This window comes from Liolophura sinensis, chromosome 7, assembly GCF_032854445.1.
Source record: "Liolophura sinensis isolate JHLJ2023 chromosome 7, CUHK_Ljap_v2, whole genome shotgun sequence".
NCBI classification, from domain to species: Eukaryota; Metazoa; Mollusca; class Polyplacophora; order Chitonida; family Chitonidae; genus Liolophura; species Liolophura sinensis.
This window is the reverse complement of record NC_088301.1, coordinates 21,244,149-21,260,391: the sequence shown is the minus strand read 5'-3', so window position 1 is coordinate 21,260,391 and position 16,243 is coordinate 21,244,149. Positions and strand designations below refer to the sequence as shown.

Sequence of the window (16,243 nt, the reverse complement as noted above, 5' to 3'; positions counted from 1 at the left end):
ACATTAAATTGATTAATCCAGAAGAACCAAAAATCAAAGCAAAATCTTTCCAGGGTCATATCACATGTGCCACTGGAGATCAGCTGTCTATAAATTCAATATAATTAATATGTGTGAAAGACAATCCAAAAATTCTCTGTACGTAAAGGCAATTAACTTAAACCTCAATTAACAGAGCACAATTTGTGGGAGATAGAAATATGTCTGCTCAATATTCTATGCTTATATTTTAGGCAAAAATCCATATTTGCTATAAATCAAATCAATATTTTTGGTATTTTCCAAGAATAATTATTACTTAAAGTAAATATCAGACATGTACCTTTACTATTTATAGTGTTAATATGATTCCAAAGTTTGAAAAAGTTTTAATGTCATAATATCATATATGAATTTGAGAAATGTTATTACCGATTTTGAATGGTAACAAAGCTGATATTTGTGGATGGTAATTATTTGGGCTATTCTAAGGTATCAATAATTTTATCAGATTTGTGCTGATAAATTTTTGGCCAAAAATTTCTGGTATAGCTTCTTTAACATCTGGTTTAGTACAAAAGCCTTACTATCACTTGAACATGCATATATATGTGTCAACAAAAGTTCTGGAACAGGTTTCAACTTTGGCATAATGCAGTTTTTCCTGCCCTAGGATGCACGGATCAGGCATCCAATGTGACAATGAGTCAACAATTTTTATATATTCAGACATGTCACAGTACCTTTCTCTCCTTCATCTGAAATTTTGGCCAGATCGAGGAAATGTGTCCCGATGACATCATAGTTGACACTCTCGTGGTCACGGAGCTGTATTTTGACTCTTCGGCAAAGCGGTGGGAACATTTCTGTGAAGACAACCTGTTCATTCCACATGGGTTCGTGAGTTCCCTTCTTCACTGACGTCTTCCCCTGTGGTTCAAGACATCCGATTATTTGTTACTTTATTTCTGTTGAATTTAACGCCGTACTCACAAATTTTTTTATGATGGCAGTTGGGCTGATGGGAGGTGGAATCTTGTGTGACCAGAACAAATTGCTGCCTTTTGCCAAATGTCTTTCAAACTCTTAAGGCTAAGATTTATTTATTTATTTATTTGATTTTTGTTTTACGCCATACTCAAGAATATTTCACTTATACGACGGTGGCCAGCATTATGGTGGGAGGAAACCGGGCAGAGCCCGGGGGAAACCCACGACCATCTGCAGGTTGCTGGCAGACCTTCCCACTTACCTTAAGGCTAAGAAGACATTGCTGCATTAATGAGAGTGGCATCTACACCAGCATGTAATCTTGGTAATCAATTGTTTGATAGTTGTTGAACTCTTTTGAATATGATTGGGACATTTTCAATTATGACTATAATCGACCGTGAATTGTGGCAGGAACAAACTGTTCAACCAAATAAATTAGTGAAAACCCCAAAACAAATGCAGGGCTATGGTTTCACCAAAAATCAGTATATTCTTCAAAACGAAAGATGGAAACATTTTAAATTTCTATGACGACAATACACACTATTCCTTAAAAGTTCAACATCAGCAATAGTTAATGAAAGGAAAAAGATGCATCCTGTACATTAGTATCGAAACAAATAAAGTTCTCTTCTGAAGCTCAAAAAATAACACCAACAGTGATGAAAAAACGATGCCTCTCTTTACTGGGTTTGGCACCGGACTTCCGCATCTGACAGATGACTAATTGACACATTTTTAATACTATCAGGTACTATCAGGAGTAGTCTGCCTGTTTATACTTCAAAAGATCCATTTATACCTTTAAACCCGCAAAGGACACTTGGACGTAAGGATCTACGAAGTCTTTGGAGCTGAATTCACCGCTGAAGGCCTTCTTAACGTTGGACATGATTCCAGTGTTCATCCTGGGCAGGCCTTCAGCTCTGTATATCCTAACTATGAACTTGGCCCTCTGGCGATCCATGGGGACACCAGCGGGTAGCAACAGATTCCTGTGCCATTCAAAATAAAATATAACCTACATCAAATATGCAAACACACAAGCATTAGTGCTATGACTGCTGGACAAACTCATGAAAATGGGACATTTCCAGGTGTCCATTACACAAAGTCATTTCTGATGACTTGCGTCAAAATTTTGACCTTTTTGTACCTGTTTTACTTTTTGAGCACTGCAAGATGACATTTTGACATATTTGTCTTTACATGATGGGTCAGATCTGCAGTTCAGAAATAATCTCTAAAATAGTACTTCAATTTTTACTTTTTAAGCCAGAAAAGGCTTTGTGGGAACAGACTCCAAGGCTATACTTTCAGATCAGTATTAGCTTAGAATAAACTGCTTTAATATACATATCCAAGGTATAGGTACATAAGTATATATAAGCGAAAGTTGAAATTAATGAACTTATCTATTTTTTTTTTTTTTTTGATTGGTGTTTTACGCCGTACTCAAGAATATTTCACCTATACGACGGCAGCCAGCATTATGGTGGGTGGAAACCGGGCAGAGCCCGGGAGAAACCCACAACCATCTGCAGGTTGCTGGCACACCTGACCTCATGTACCATAAAAAAATAATTGCATGTGCAAAGGCAAAAATAAAAATTTAAAGAATGTTTTACTTATACTCCAAACACTTCCCATTAAAAAAAAAACCCCAAAAAAACAAAACAACAACAATTTAAGTCAATGTGGTAAATGGCAAAGAGCAAGCATGATTTACAGTGAGAAATACTTACGCTTCAATATCATCTTCATCCTTTTCTGATTTTGGGGGAACCTGTTATCAGCGTAATAATGAGATAAGGTACATTTGTAAGTGCAAAAATGTAGTAAGAGTCATCTAAGATACAGTACTAGTTGTACTTAGCTGCATCGCCTATACTGAGCCTGTGTCCTGGCTTGTACAAGGCTATAAGCTGACTTATCTATTTGCAAGGGGGCCTCGGTGGCTCAGTTGGCTTGTGTGCTAAACCATAATGACCCAGGAGCCTCTCATCAATGCTGTCGCTTTGAGTTCAAGTCCTGCTCATGCTGGGTTCTTCTCCGGCCATACGTCTGTCAGCAACCTGTGGATGGTCCTGGATTTCCCCTGGGGCTCTACCTGGTTTCCTCCCACCATAATGCTGGCTGTCGCTGTATAACTGAAATATTCTAGACTACGGCGTAAAACACCAGTCAAATAAATAAATCTATTTGCAACTTTCAACATTACATGTACATAAACTCTAGCATTAATGGCATACCTTGACGGAGTCCCCTTTCCCAATGACGGCTATATCACACTTCAGGTAGCCTTTAGGGCCGCTGTTCAAGTCATCAGGGTCTGTGAGCACAGCCCATTTATGATAAAACTGGTGATCTGAGACACAATTACCATAATCGTATTAATGACCTTTTTAAATATACAATACAGAAACATTAAAAATTTTAACAAATATCTAACAATGCAATGTACATAAGCTCCACGTCCATTCCAGACACCAAGGAATTTTACACTAAAAATTACTTCAATGGTAAAATGTAAATGTAATGTTACTTGAACAGAAAGTAAGAGATAAACGATCCAGCAAATATTAGCACACGCTTCTCAGATATTAATTGTACTACACAGGTCCTGTTTTACACATCAATACATACATATGCTATAAGTACCCATTAAAGCCACAAAAGTTAATGTGGGGAGGTGATATTAGAGTAAGTAAGTCATACACTGCACCATGCCGAATTATTACAACATTCACATGCAGGTGGTGGTTATGTTGCTATCTTGAGTACATGTTAACAAGATATGTAATGTTACATGTACATTATTAAACTCAATTGTATATCAAGTGCGGCAGTCTATATCTTCAACAGTTTTTTGTCCATTAGCCTGAATAAATCTTTATGAGATATTACAATTACAAACTGTATAAATAAATCTTTGTGAGATTTTATTTGTGTTACAAAACAAACAGCAGTTCAGAGCTGATGAAATCAGCAATGTGGAACATGGAGAGTGGGAGAAGGACTATAGATATTCATCTATATACAGGCCTATTTGATTAGGTAAATGTCACCTAAGTCATATCCTCCATTTGTAGACATAATCCCAGGTCCGAGGCAGATGAATGAAACAATCTTATTGACAATGGAAAGTATTTTTTCACTTTAACGATCAACTGAAAGTAACTAGATGTACAAATATGATAAAGTACATGATGGGGAATGTATGGAATGAAGTGCAAGGAAAACATCTGACGTGAGAGACAACACTAAATAAGAAATAATGCAGATGTGGAAAAGGTGAGCATGCCACATGTGTGGTCTTCACTTGTGAGCATGAAGCATGCATGGTCTTTGCTAGGGATTATGATGCATGTATGGTCTTCGCTAGTGAGTATGATGCATTCATGGTCATCACTGGTGAGCATGATGCATTCATGGTCATCACTGGTGTGCATGATGTATGCATGGTCTTCACTGGTGAGCAAGATGTATTCATGATCTTCACTGGTGAGCAGGATGCATGTGTGGTCTTCACTTGTGGACATGAAGCATTAATGGTCTTCGCTAGTGAGCATGATGCATTCATGGTCTTTGCTGGTGAGCATGATGCAAGCATGGTCATCACTGGTGAGCAAGATGTGTTCATGGTCTTCTTGACCAGTGAGCATGCTTGCCCAGTGAGCACTGTGCATAGTCTTCACAGGTGAACATGATGCATGGTCTTGACCGTTGAGCATGATGTATGGTCTTGACTGGTGAGCATGAACTTGACCAATGAGCATAATGCATGGTCTTGACCAGTGTGAGCACTGTGCATAGTCTTCACAGGTGAACATGATGCATGGTCTTGACTGGTGAGCATGATGCATGGTCTTGACTGGTGAGCATGGTGCATGGTCTTCGCTGGTGAGTATGGTGCATTGTCACAAGGTGAAATGATGCTGACCACTCGCATTGCTGATGCCACACGGCAAGGGTAGTTAGACCCACAGAATGGTTAAAGTGTTGGTTAGTATACCTGGTGCAGAATACACCGTAGCCACATCGAGCTTAAACAACCCCAGGGGCTTGTTTGTCCTTAAGAACTTCCCTGCTTGGCATACCTAGAACCAGTACAAATCACATCTCATACATGCAGCCATTAGTAAACTTGGGCCAGTCATTCAATAGTGTAGACTTACTAATACCAGCGATTATTTTGTTTAAAGTTATGCATTTATTACTATCAGTTTTAAAAAGGCTTGTTAACAGAATTTAATATCCAAATTTATCTTTTCACTTTTAACTTTTAAGTAACCATTGATGAAATTTAATGAAGTTCTAAAACCAGACTTGTGAAATATAAAATACCAGTTAAGGGTCTAGTAAGTACTAAGACACTTTTGAATCTTTAGGCCATGAGGAAATAATCACCTAAGTTCCAGCATGCAAAAATCATTGGTTTTGACGTCCGTTATTTCTGCATAAAACAGATTATTAAATCGCAATATTGTAATAACACATCATGGTTAAGTTTTCTTATGACCTCCTCTACTAAAAAACATGCAGTTACCATCTACTATAATATATACATATGTAATTTTTGAGTTAAAAAATAAAAACGGAGTGACATCCCTTTATGGCATGCAGACACAGCTCTAATAATGATAGGTCTCCATTCTCGCTATTCTCTTGAACAACTGGTTATCAGCGAAACATATATTTTCCTTTTTTTTTACACTTTGTATTGCATTGCAACAAAAACAATTGAAGGCAGACATGTCAGGTTTAATGAGCCGTTTGAATAATGAACACAGCTGTTTGTGTTATGCCTAGATACCAAGGGAAGTCACTCTTCATTAACCTTTTTCACAGTGTTTTGCCTAGAATGACAAGACTGTTAATAAGTGGAATGGTTTGGCTCCTACAATACCCAGCTGTAAATATTTACACATTAGCTCCAGGAGTCATACCCATGTACAGGTACAACATGAAGGGATGAAATGTCATAATCTATTACACAGGATAAATATGATCATAATAAATATGATATTTCCAATCACTTTGACAAGGTAACTGAAATTTGACAAATTGCACATCAAATTGCCCATTAAAGTAAGAAAACAGCTGTAAGTATTGTTTGTGTAATAATTTCCAACCATTAGAATGTTCAGAGAATTAATTTAAACTTGACAGGTAAATCGATTTTCCTTTGGTTTTGCTGATTATCACATGATGTAAGTTGATGTTAACGATGTCAAGGTGAGCATGCGGTTAAAATCATGACATCATATCACACCTAATTAACAGAATGAGAAGTTAAATTTCCACCCTCTTGTTCTCTGAATATATTTGCTCCTGACTGTACACCATTATTAGTTGGTTTGCCCCATTAAAAACTGAAGTGAGATTTCCTTCACCTTGAGGATTAAGAATTTAGAAACTTTGTGTTCATTGCTACAGACATGCTCATAGAGAATTATATTACTGCTCCACTCTGCGGAAATCAACATTTTGTAGAACCAAATGTTTCACATACAGCTGGACTGATTTGTCTAAAAATATTACAGGGCTATCATAGCCATCATTTACAAAAACAAATACACACATTGGGAGTGCATACTTGAACAAAACCGATTCAATGCGAACAACTCCATTTAAGGCACTGTTGCAAAGTTGTCTCCCTTGGTAGGCTTTCTCGCATAAGTTACTCCCCTTGATCCATTTGGCGTTGAATGCAAAAAAGCCGTGGAGACAACTTGGAAAACTTTCTATGAGCATGTCAGATAGTGAGTAATCTGCGTGTTTGATTGAATGTCCCCAGAAAGTTGAGATATATACATGGTTGTAGGTAGACGTGGCCCACATCAATCTGATAATAGCCAACTGTCGGGGCAAACGTCAGTACGTGGTAGTATTCCCGGACTAGAGGATGGAAGTCTAGCACTGAGTCTGTGTTCGGAAATTGACGAGCTTTCTTCACCTGGAAGCAATCAGCAATTTAGTTTTGAACTAAAAACAACATTTCCGAAGAAAAATAAGTCCACAGTTCTGTAAATGATTCAGCTGAAAGAAGAAAGGAGGTCATCAAAATCCACTAAATGCAATCAACTTATAAAGAAAGTGACATGGAAGATGAAAATATGAAAGTTCTTACCGTAAGGGTGATGATTTTATCAAAGAGCATTACTGGAGCCATGTGGAAGTCAAACACAAAATACTGGAAAAAAAAATGAAAGGCAAAGGCAGAGGTTTTATATAGATACATGGAAAACAAGTTTTTTTTCCACCTGGATTTATTTATAAAAATATATTCAACCGAAGTATTCCAAAAATATGTGCAACTTATCACCTGTGATTAATAGAATGTTAAATAGCATGTAATGGGATACATTTTCTTACGTAATGGCATCTCAAGTCCAAGCTGAATTGACAACCGTTTCTTTTTTGATTGATTGATTTATCTGATTGATGCTTCCGCTATACCATGCTCAAGAATATTTCACGTATGTGTCATTACAACAACAGAGTTAAGTCCCAGTGCAAACTTACATGGTTGTTTTACAGCATGGTAGGTACACTTGTCTATCTTTTAACATTGCAGTATTTAAGGTTTGACAAAACTACTAGTAGAACATCACTATTTTCTCAATAATAGATATCCACCCAAGAACATAATTTAGAAGATTAATCTATCAATGCGTAATTGGTTTTCTATTTTCTACAAATCACTCTGTTGTCATTAATGTCACATCTTGAAACCTGCATATTATTTTAGGCTGGGGGCCTCCATGGCTCAGTTGAACCAGAAGCCTCTCACCAATGCGGCTGCTGTGAGTTCAAGTCCAGCCCATGCTGGTTTCCTCTCCAGCCGTATGTGGGAAGGTTCGTCGAGGAACCTGCAGATGGTATTTTAGGCTGGAAAAGCTTCTCATTTTCATCATGTTATAGGGCATGCCCTCTGGCTTATTTTTGGGTGGTCTCTTTCATAACCTACCTATTTATTAAGCTAGGTATACAAAAAAAACTGATGCAGCCTCTGACAAGTTAGACTGGGTCCTTGGTATCAAGGCTTACACTGGGACTAAACCCAGCCTTGTGGCTCACTGAATTGGTCAGTATATAACGGGACATACCTCGTTATAATAGGGGCAGTTCGTGGATTCCTTGACTGCTGTGTACTGCTTCTGGTCCCCAACCTGCACGCAGACAACAGGATCCATGTTCACCCCGGTCAGACCCCGTCCTTCTATCACAGTTACACACACCTGTATGCAGGTAAGACATAGAAGTAAGATCAGGCAAACTGTACATTTATAAGGCGTAATGATTAAGCAGTCAAGCTAGCTGGAGACCTCTTAATTTGCGTGTTCAAAGAAAAGTGTATTATTGTTCTAAGGTTACCTTCTACAAGGTATTGTCTAAGTTCATCTTATATGAAGGTACAGCCATTTGTAACTGTAATCAAATGCTGATAAATAAACCACAGGTCAGATGGACCATGTAGTGCTCAACATTACTGCATGGACTAACCAAATTCCACTGACATCATACCAGTGGGTCAGAACTTTGGTCAGAACATTGTTTTAGAGTAAAAACTTTGACGTGTTCTATTGAGTTTGCAGGCATAGTAACATTATGACAGCTAGGCTTACAAAAATGATCTCTTCTTGAAATCAAAGATGCCTGATATATGCAATCTCATTCTCCTTCCAGTGCATGCTCTCTACCTTTTGCTTTGACATCACTGCCACCACCATCTTGGACAACCTTGAAGTCACTGGTGTCATGGTGATGAGACAGGAAGTGATATCAGAAAACATAAACAATTGGTCTCACCCTCTGTCTCTACCAATACTTTATACACATGCATTCTCCTTATCTAGAGTTTTTACAAGCATGATTCTAACTAAAACCTAAAACAATTTTATTGATGATTGCTGATTAAACAGTTCAAAGAGAGGACACACCTGATGTGGCAAAGCGTGAACAAGCCTACGTGCATCTCACAGGCTCCAATGGTCAGGCTTGCCAGGTGGTGACAGTGATGTAAAGCGAATGCAGAGAGCGATGTGTGTGATGTAAGGAGTATAGTGCAATCTCTGATCATGGAGCTATGCGAAAACACAATCCCAACCACCTTCTCATCACGGCAAGACATTAAAGCATTTCCACCTTTTGTGGTGAGCAAAAACACTGCAACTGGCCAGATTCTTATGACATTTTTTTCAGCTCTGGCTTATATAGAGACACTTTTCCAGCTTGTGACATGCATATTAAAGAGGTTATACTGGAGTATTTACCAAAATCCATATCTGCTCATCAAATCAAATTTTCTGCTTTCACCCAGAACAGTACAAGTTATTGCCTTCCAGTACATATCAGATTCACACCTGTACTATTTATAGTGTATTAAAAGGACTTTAAAGATTGAAAAAGTCATAATGCAAAACGACTAATAAATTTTAGAATCTTAGCTACTGATTTTGAATGGTAACACGTACACAGGGGCTGAGATTTTGTGAAGGGTGAGTATCTGGATTATTTTAAAATAACAGCAAATAACTGATTTTATTATTTATACATCAGTGAGATCCCAGCATTTCCTTCACTGATAAAAATGATATCTTCACTGGTTAGATATTACTTTTGTTATTACATTTTGCTATTACACTGCTGGAGACCTTGACCCATGACCCCCAGTTGACCTTGCCGGAACTACTTTTGTACATGCCGTCTACTACAATCATGTCTGGACTTTACGTCTGCCGTGAAATCTTCGTGCACCGCATCACAAGGCCGTGCATTTCCGCGCAATATATAATTCGCCAAAAAAAAAAAATGATAGAAAGTCTTCACGTGAAAGATGAAATGAATAAATGAATGAATCATGGTCATGGGTCATGCGCTGCGCTAGCGTGCTAACCAAATAAGCCATAGAGGCCCCCATGGCACATAAAAAGCTTCTATTATCCTGTAAAAACCAACATGCAAACATCTGATATCAGAGAAGCAAATGTTCACAACATTAAACTTATGATCTGAGTTAAAGACTGAAAACTATTTGCTGGAGATTTTTTTGTTTTTTGGACTGATGCTTTAAGCTATACTCAAAAATATTTCATCTATACAACAGCAGCCAGCATTATGGGCACCCATGATCATAAGCAGGGTGATTTCATTAAATTTCGTTTATTTAACATGTATTTTGAGAAGATGCTGAAAGATTGCAGAAAGATGGATTATGGCAGGATTAAAGACATTAAGACTTGTTATATGCCAAAAGGTTGCTGGCAGATCTGGAGATATAGAAATACAGACATGCATGATGTATATATACATGAGAACAGAGGCCGGCTGCCTTTCTAAGTCAGAAATAATTGACTGATACAGGACTTGATCCCTGGCTTCCTGAGATCATATAGGATTGCCTAGCATCTTGTTCCCATGAAATATGTATGGGATTATAAATGTGGGAGTCAGTTGAACCCCTTCACTCTTGAGTGGATGCCTGCCCGTGAAATATTCTCCCATCTATTTGTCTTCCTAACACAGACAAATGCGTTTGGCGTAATCACCCAGCCAGAGAAACGAGCCTACACAACGTGAGCCTCTCATGCTATCCCGAGCACTCAAGTGAGAAAGTGTACCATCAATAATGTAATACAGGTGATCTTGCCGCTCTCTGTTTCACTCTGGTTCAATTCAGAGGAGTTCTTCTGTCACGGAAAAACATGTTCACATGGTAACTAGACAATCTACTTGCAATTAGCAAACAAACGCTACTCGCAGTAACTATTGGTCACCGTTTTGTTGAAATGCTTCGCTGTTCGTTGCTGCGCAAAAGCCGAGGCACCATGGGTTATATTATCAATGCTGTTGAATTTGGTGAACACAATATACAACAACAAAAATGCATAATAACACCAGCAAATGTGATACTAATCTAGTAATACAATCTGTTAACAATTTTTATTTAAATGTATAGGTGTCGATTAGTTCAGCATAAAGCATAACTCATCTACAGGTTTATAGTACTCAAGCATATGCATATATGCATTCAGTAAAAAACTTGATGAAAATCAAGGAAATCAATTAACATAACAACAACACTCACATAATCCATACATTGAAATGCCTCTGTTAAAGGGGCTATAGACCGAAGGCTTTTGGCAAAAATTTGATCCAATTAAATTTTTGTCTGTGCAGGAGTTACCATTCAAAAGCGGTAACAAAGTTTGTTAAATTTATTATAATTTTTTTCAAATTTTAGGATCATTTTAACATTATAAATAGAGCAGGTATGAGTCTGATATTTCACAGAAAGACAAATAATTTTAGCTATTGCTGGTGAACAGAGAAAATCTGATTTGATTAGCAAATGTGGATTTTTGTTTTTTTAACCGCAAGTCTCCAGTATAACCTGTTAAAGAAACAACTGAATTTGAGCTGTGCATCATCAGGAAGGCTATGAGTCTACACATTCAAAAAGACCTAGATATGATGAAAACAATGGCAAAACAGTTATATTCCATCACAAGCTGCCTATATACATTGGTCTTCAATTAGGTACATTCATACAGCATATAATTTAAGACCACACCTCAATAACATTTACCTGAAAATCTTGAGCCTTCAACGCTATGGGTTCTAAGGGTTTCTGAGCTCTCAATCTGAAATTGAAAGGAAGTGGCATGTTAAAGTAATCTCCCTCTAATAAATGCTGACAAAATTAATCAAGGTTCCGGTTTATGGACTGCACCTTCAGCAATGAAGTTCCATGCATCAGTCGTTTAGAAGCTGATCTCATCTTAACACACAACAAAAACAGGGACTTCAGCCTGGAGTCAATATTAGGCTTAATTGTTAACACACTTCTCAATGACCAGCTCCAGCACAGTATAACTTTGGCTGGATTGGAGCCTGTGATTTGACTGATCAAGGGACAGTAAACTTTGGGCAGAAGTCTCCTCAACCAGCATTTAAAGAACACAAGAAAAGGAAGTGTAAAACAACAATTATGGTTTTGAAGGGAAATGAGGGAAAAAAATTTCTTTTTGAAATTTCAATTTTTAGGTATACTGTAATTATACCTCTTTATATCCCCTCTGGTTTGGTCAAATTTTCCACCAACTGTCAGAAATTTTCAAAATGACATCATCAGCGAACTTACTCGGATTTCAGGACCATCCAGCTTCGCACCTTTAATTTGGACTGTTCCTCCCACACACTTGTTTTGACAGCTATCGATCAATACTAATTGCACTAGTGTAGGCTACTTAATTTTCGGACTGACCACTGTAATTTAATGCCAACTTTTTGAGTACTTTCACATGTTTTGGTACTTTCACATCCTAGGCTGCATATTAAAACCTAACACTGCTCCATGCATGATCCTTTAAGCTATAGTTTATGTACCTTTTGATGGCTACACTGGCCATGGCGAGAGAGGAGATAGATCCTCGTCCGTCACTTCTCTGGTCATCCTCTGTCATCATCATGTCCCTGTCCAGTGTCCCCATCAACCTCGTGCCCATTTCAGCCGCCTGCTGGTCAAGGGCAGACAACTCATCATCTGAAATGAGGACAGGAATATGTGTATCAGCAGTCAAGTCATGGTCCAGTGGTTAATTTACTTGACCACATGAACCACAATCTTATCTTTAGAGAGGGAATTTGTAGACTCTCCTGCTCAATGTTTGTAGGGCCACAGTGAGATTAAGAAGTCAGTGATGCCCATAAGGCCATTTGCACTGGGCATGTCAGCCACATGTGTCATCAACTTGCCAAAGATCAATGGTTTATGTCAGGCTCTAAAAATTACCACCATCATCTAAGAGAAAAATTCTTGAGAAGGGTGCTCAACAACAACAAAATAAAATCTTTGACCGAGATACTACATGCAGGCTCTAATTAGGCACAATGAGCTAACACAGATCTGAAAAACAAAGAAAAACCCAGGCGAAAAAACCTGTGACACTGCTTTTAAGTCATATCTTCATTAACCGCTGGTTTTTACACACATGAGCTCTCTTCTTTTCTTGTCAGATCACAGCAAGGTTTAATACTCTAAGGAGGAGGCAATGACAAATTCACGGTGAGAAGATGGAGTATTTTAGCACCTGTAAAATCAAGTTCTTAAAGGAGAAGAAACATAAAAATGGTGCCATAATGTGTCAAAACTATATTGTAAATATAGTCTTAATAATTTTTTTTTCAGGAGAAAAAAGTTTTGAATGGTGGGCATTTGGGACCATCTTTTGATATTTATCATCATTCCATAATAATGTTCTATGTAAGAATGTGATGCATGTCTAATAAATTTATTTTAATGTAAATTTTTTCTTCATATCCCAAATATATACATTTTATCTGAATTATGATAATAGTTATATACATATTAAAAATATAAATATGATCAAAATCCAGGTTGTTAGCTGGAAAGACCAAATTCTGGTGAAAATATATTTACTAAACATTTGTTACATCCTGATTTATAACATTATTACACAAAGACTACATATACCAAAACAAAAATACATACAAAAATTATTTTCAAGTGTCTTTTTCTCTTTAAAGAAAACTTGAAACATACATTTAAGACTACGTTTACAGCTAACTTTTCGCACTCTTTCATCTGAACAATATGTAATTTTTATGTTTTAAATTTCTCCACTTTTAAAAGAATGTCAGAAACAATTCTAATTCATTTTTTATTGTTACGAAATGAGCAACTATTATTCCTTGTGGCGACAGACAGCATATTATGGCTTTTCAAAGAAGGGTGCCAATTGATGTGTAAAGGGTTCAGTTATCATGATTTCATTTGTAATTAATCACCCGCCTTCTATCATTCATGAGACTCGTTATTTGTGTAAGGGCGCTTTCGTTCACATCAGCTTGCGTGATGTCCAGACTATGTAGTGACAAGCTCGACCCACGCAGGTTGCTGTTTCATCACTTCCCTCACGCCCTGCCCTATCCCCCTCACACATAAGAGCTGAGCAGCATGCAATTAACTTATAGCCTAGCACAACAACGACGAAAGCTGAGCTCATGGATATGCGCCAACAATACAAGAGCAGGGATGACCATTGTAGGGATCAACATGATAACTCCGTGCCTAACACAGGCCGTCTGCGGGCAAAAGTCCAATAATCAATTGGCATGCCACAGGCTCAGCTGCCCGGTGATGCTCTAGTTCGGATGTGAAAATTCATTGTTATATTAGTGCTGTGGTTATTGAAACGTATTCCACAGTCTGGGACTGACTATATTACATTCAATCTCTATGACAGCACATAAAAGTTGTGGCTACGTTATCTAGCATTGCACTGAAACCCTCAAGTGGTATTTCAGCATCAAAATCTACCACTAATTAATAGTGGATGCAGCCATTTGCGTTACTACACCCAGTCCCTAAAGAATTTCAGGTTTTACAGTACGATTCATGTAATAAGGTCGTTCCCATTGATATTCGTCAGATTATAACTTGCCCTTTAGTATGTTTGAGCACTTCATCATTTCACTGCATACATCACATGTATGTACATAATCAGCCCACACAACCACACGACATGATAAATCTGCACACTGAGCGAGTGAGCAGTTTGCAGCTATAATCTCTGGACACATTTACATATGCCAGAGGAATATCATAGAACTAATTCCCAAAATTATTTGATAAAGGAGATGGCTCGATCTCCTGTGCGTCGATATTTCTCTTGGAGTAATTTCCCCAAAGGGCTCTTCTCCAGTCAATAGATATTTGTTAACCTTTGGGGCTACAGAAAGAAGCCATCCCTCCGCTGTCACCAAATTCGTTGGTCACTGCCACCTGGTTCCTTGTTAATCAAATCTACATGAATTCCCTTTGTTAATATGGCTCACCACAGCTATAAAATATAAATGTCCATCTATTTACTAGCAGAAATCCCTATGAGGCACGACCTACAAGATACTGTCAAGATCACAAAGCATTTGGAGTTATTGCTGGGGAACCAATAAGAGTGCAGTATGACAGGGAAGATCTGACCCTGATTACCCTGTCACAATAGTGTGTTACCACTTGAAACAAATCAGCGGTGGACCACCACATAACCTTCAGGTTTTTCAGCCAACACAGGATATAAGTGGTTTTCAGGCAATACTACATGTATTTTGCTCCATTATCAGCTTGGACTCAACAACACGTACTCAACAGCTGGAGTTCCTGGAATAATGAATCTAAACACACATTTGTTTCAGAAGACTTGGTGAGTGATATACATATGAAGTGATAAAGAGCAGATTAACAGTGAAATCTTTCTCAGTTCTAATCTCTTAGTTAACATCACATCTTCTCTGTTTATTAAACCTTTATGTTGGTAAAAAATATTCTTTCCTATGGGTAAAGACCTCCTCTCCTATGTCAGTAAAAAATATGATCTTCTATGTTGGAAAAATCTCCTCTCCTGTGTTAGTAAATATCTTTTCTCCTTGGCTGGTTAAACCCACATGTTTTCAGCTGGTTAATGACAAGCAACATAGCAACATACCATCTTGTATAAGTAGATGTGTACTAGTGTGTATACATGTACAGTACTGTGAGAATTGAGGCAGTTTTGTGGAAAATAAAAAATGGCATTCCAAAATGGTAAAGCAAAGTGACGATCTTGAAGACGATGGTGTCCTTACATCTGACAGTAGCTCAAGCTGGTTCTGTAAGAAGTCTGTTTCAAGACTCTTCCAGGCTCATCTATGCAAATCCCTGGTTTTTCAGACTTTCCAAGGTCTGAAAAAGTTCAAGGCTTTTACATGGTTTTCAAGGCTCCACATAAACCCCTGCATCAGAGTACAAAATTGGTCACCGCCCAGATCACAGGAAACAACCTACCTTCATTCTGATCAAGTGGCTCTGTTAGAGGCTGGTTTTCGTCATGTCAGGAGGTGGCCTCTGTTTGGCTGCTGCTAACTTCATCATCTTGGCTACAGTGCTCAGGTGTCGCAAACTGAATCATAAGAAATTAGAACAACATGTCACATTCGCAATTTATTTGTTGGTATTTTGAGTTACAGCTTTACAAAACCTTGCTGGATTCACAGCTTCCAATACATGATACCTGCAAGATAGAAAGTTCAGCTTATTTACATTACACTTCCATTTAACAGGACACAATGTATCTAATGTTTTTCAATACTTACATGTACCTCTCTGCATTCACTTGTATGTATAAATGAAATTTACCTAAAACTCTTGTTTTTGCCATATATTTTCTTTGAAATTTATAATTCAGCTAACATGACTTCCAGACTA

The 16,243-nt window shown here is 37.8% G+C and overlaps 2 protein-coding genes across 2 annotated transcripts in view; both read right to left on the bottom strand.

The window, feature by feature from the left end:
- Positions 1-2,754, bottom strand: part of LOC135469799 (otoferlin-like) — a 78,548-nt gene extending 75,794 nt beyond the window's left edge. The window contains exons 1-3 of the mRNA XM_064748402.1: positions 2,718-2,754; positions 1,775-1,967; positions 723-909 (exon numbers count right to left, since the gene is read on the bottom strand). Of these exons, the coding sequence (XP_064604472.1) occupies positions 723-909; positions 1,775-1,939 (352 nt within the window). The 5' untranslated portion in view covers positions 1,940-1,967; positions 2,718-2,754. The remainder of the gene's footprint in view (positions 1-722; positions 910-1,774; positions 1,968-2,717) is intronic.
- LOC135470734 (otoferlin-like) lies at positions 2,714-15,938 on the bottom strand. Its single transcript, XM_064749772.1, has 8 exons — positions 15,824-15,938; positions 12,367-12,523; positions 11,567-11,621; positions 8,085-8,216; positions 7,106-7,168; positions 4,988-5,072; positions 3,225-3,340; positions 2,714-2,758 (listed from the first exon to the last, which is right to left on the bottom strand). The coding sequence occupies exons 2-8, from the start codon at positions 12,483-12,485 to the stop codon at positions 2,714-2,716; spliced, it is 615 nt and encodes a 204-aa protein (XP_064605842.1). The 5' UTR covers positions 12,486-12,523; positions 15,824-15,938.
- Positions 15,939-16,243: the final 305 nt, after the last annotated feature.

What these genes read in the sequence shown, in the direction of transcription:
- LOC135470734 (XM_064749772.1), bottom strand. Translation starts at nt 12,485, where the DNA reads ATGGGCACGAGGTTGATGGGGACACTGGACAGGGACATGATGATGACA. An exon ending in GCCAGTGTAGCCATCAAAAG is followed by an intron (nt 11,622 to 12,366) that starts GTACATAAACTA and finishes TTTCAATTTCAG; the next exon opens with ATTGAGAGCTCAGAAACCCT. An exon ending in TGAAGGCTCAAGATTTTCAG is followed by an intron (nt 8,217 to 11,566) that starts GTAAATGTTATT and finishes ACCTGCATACAG; the next exon opens with GTGTGTGTAACTGTGATAGA.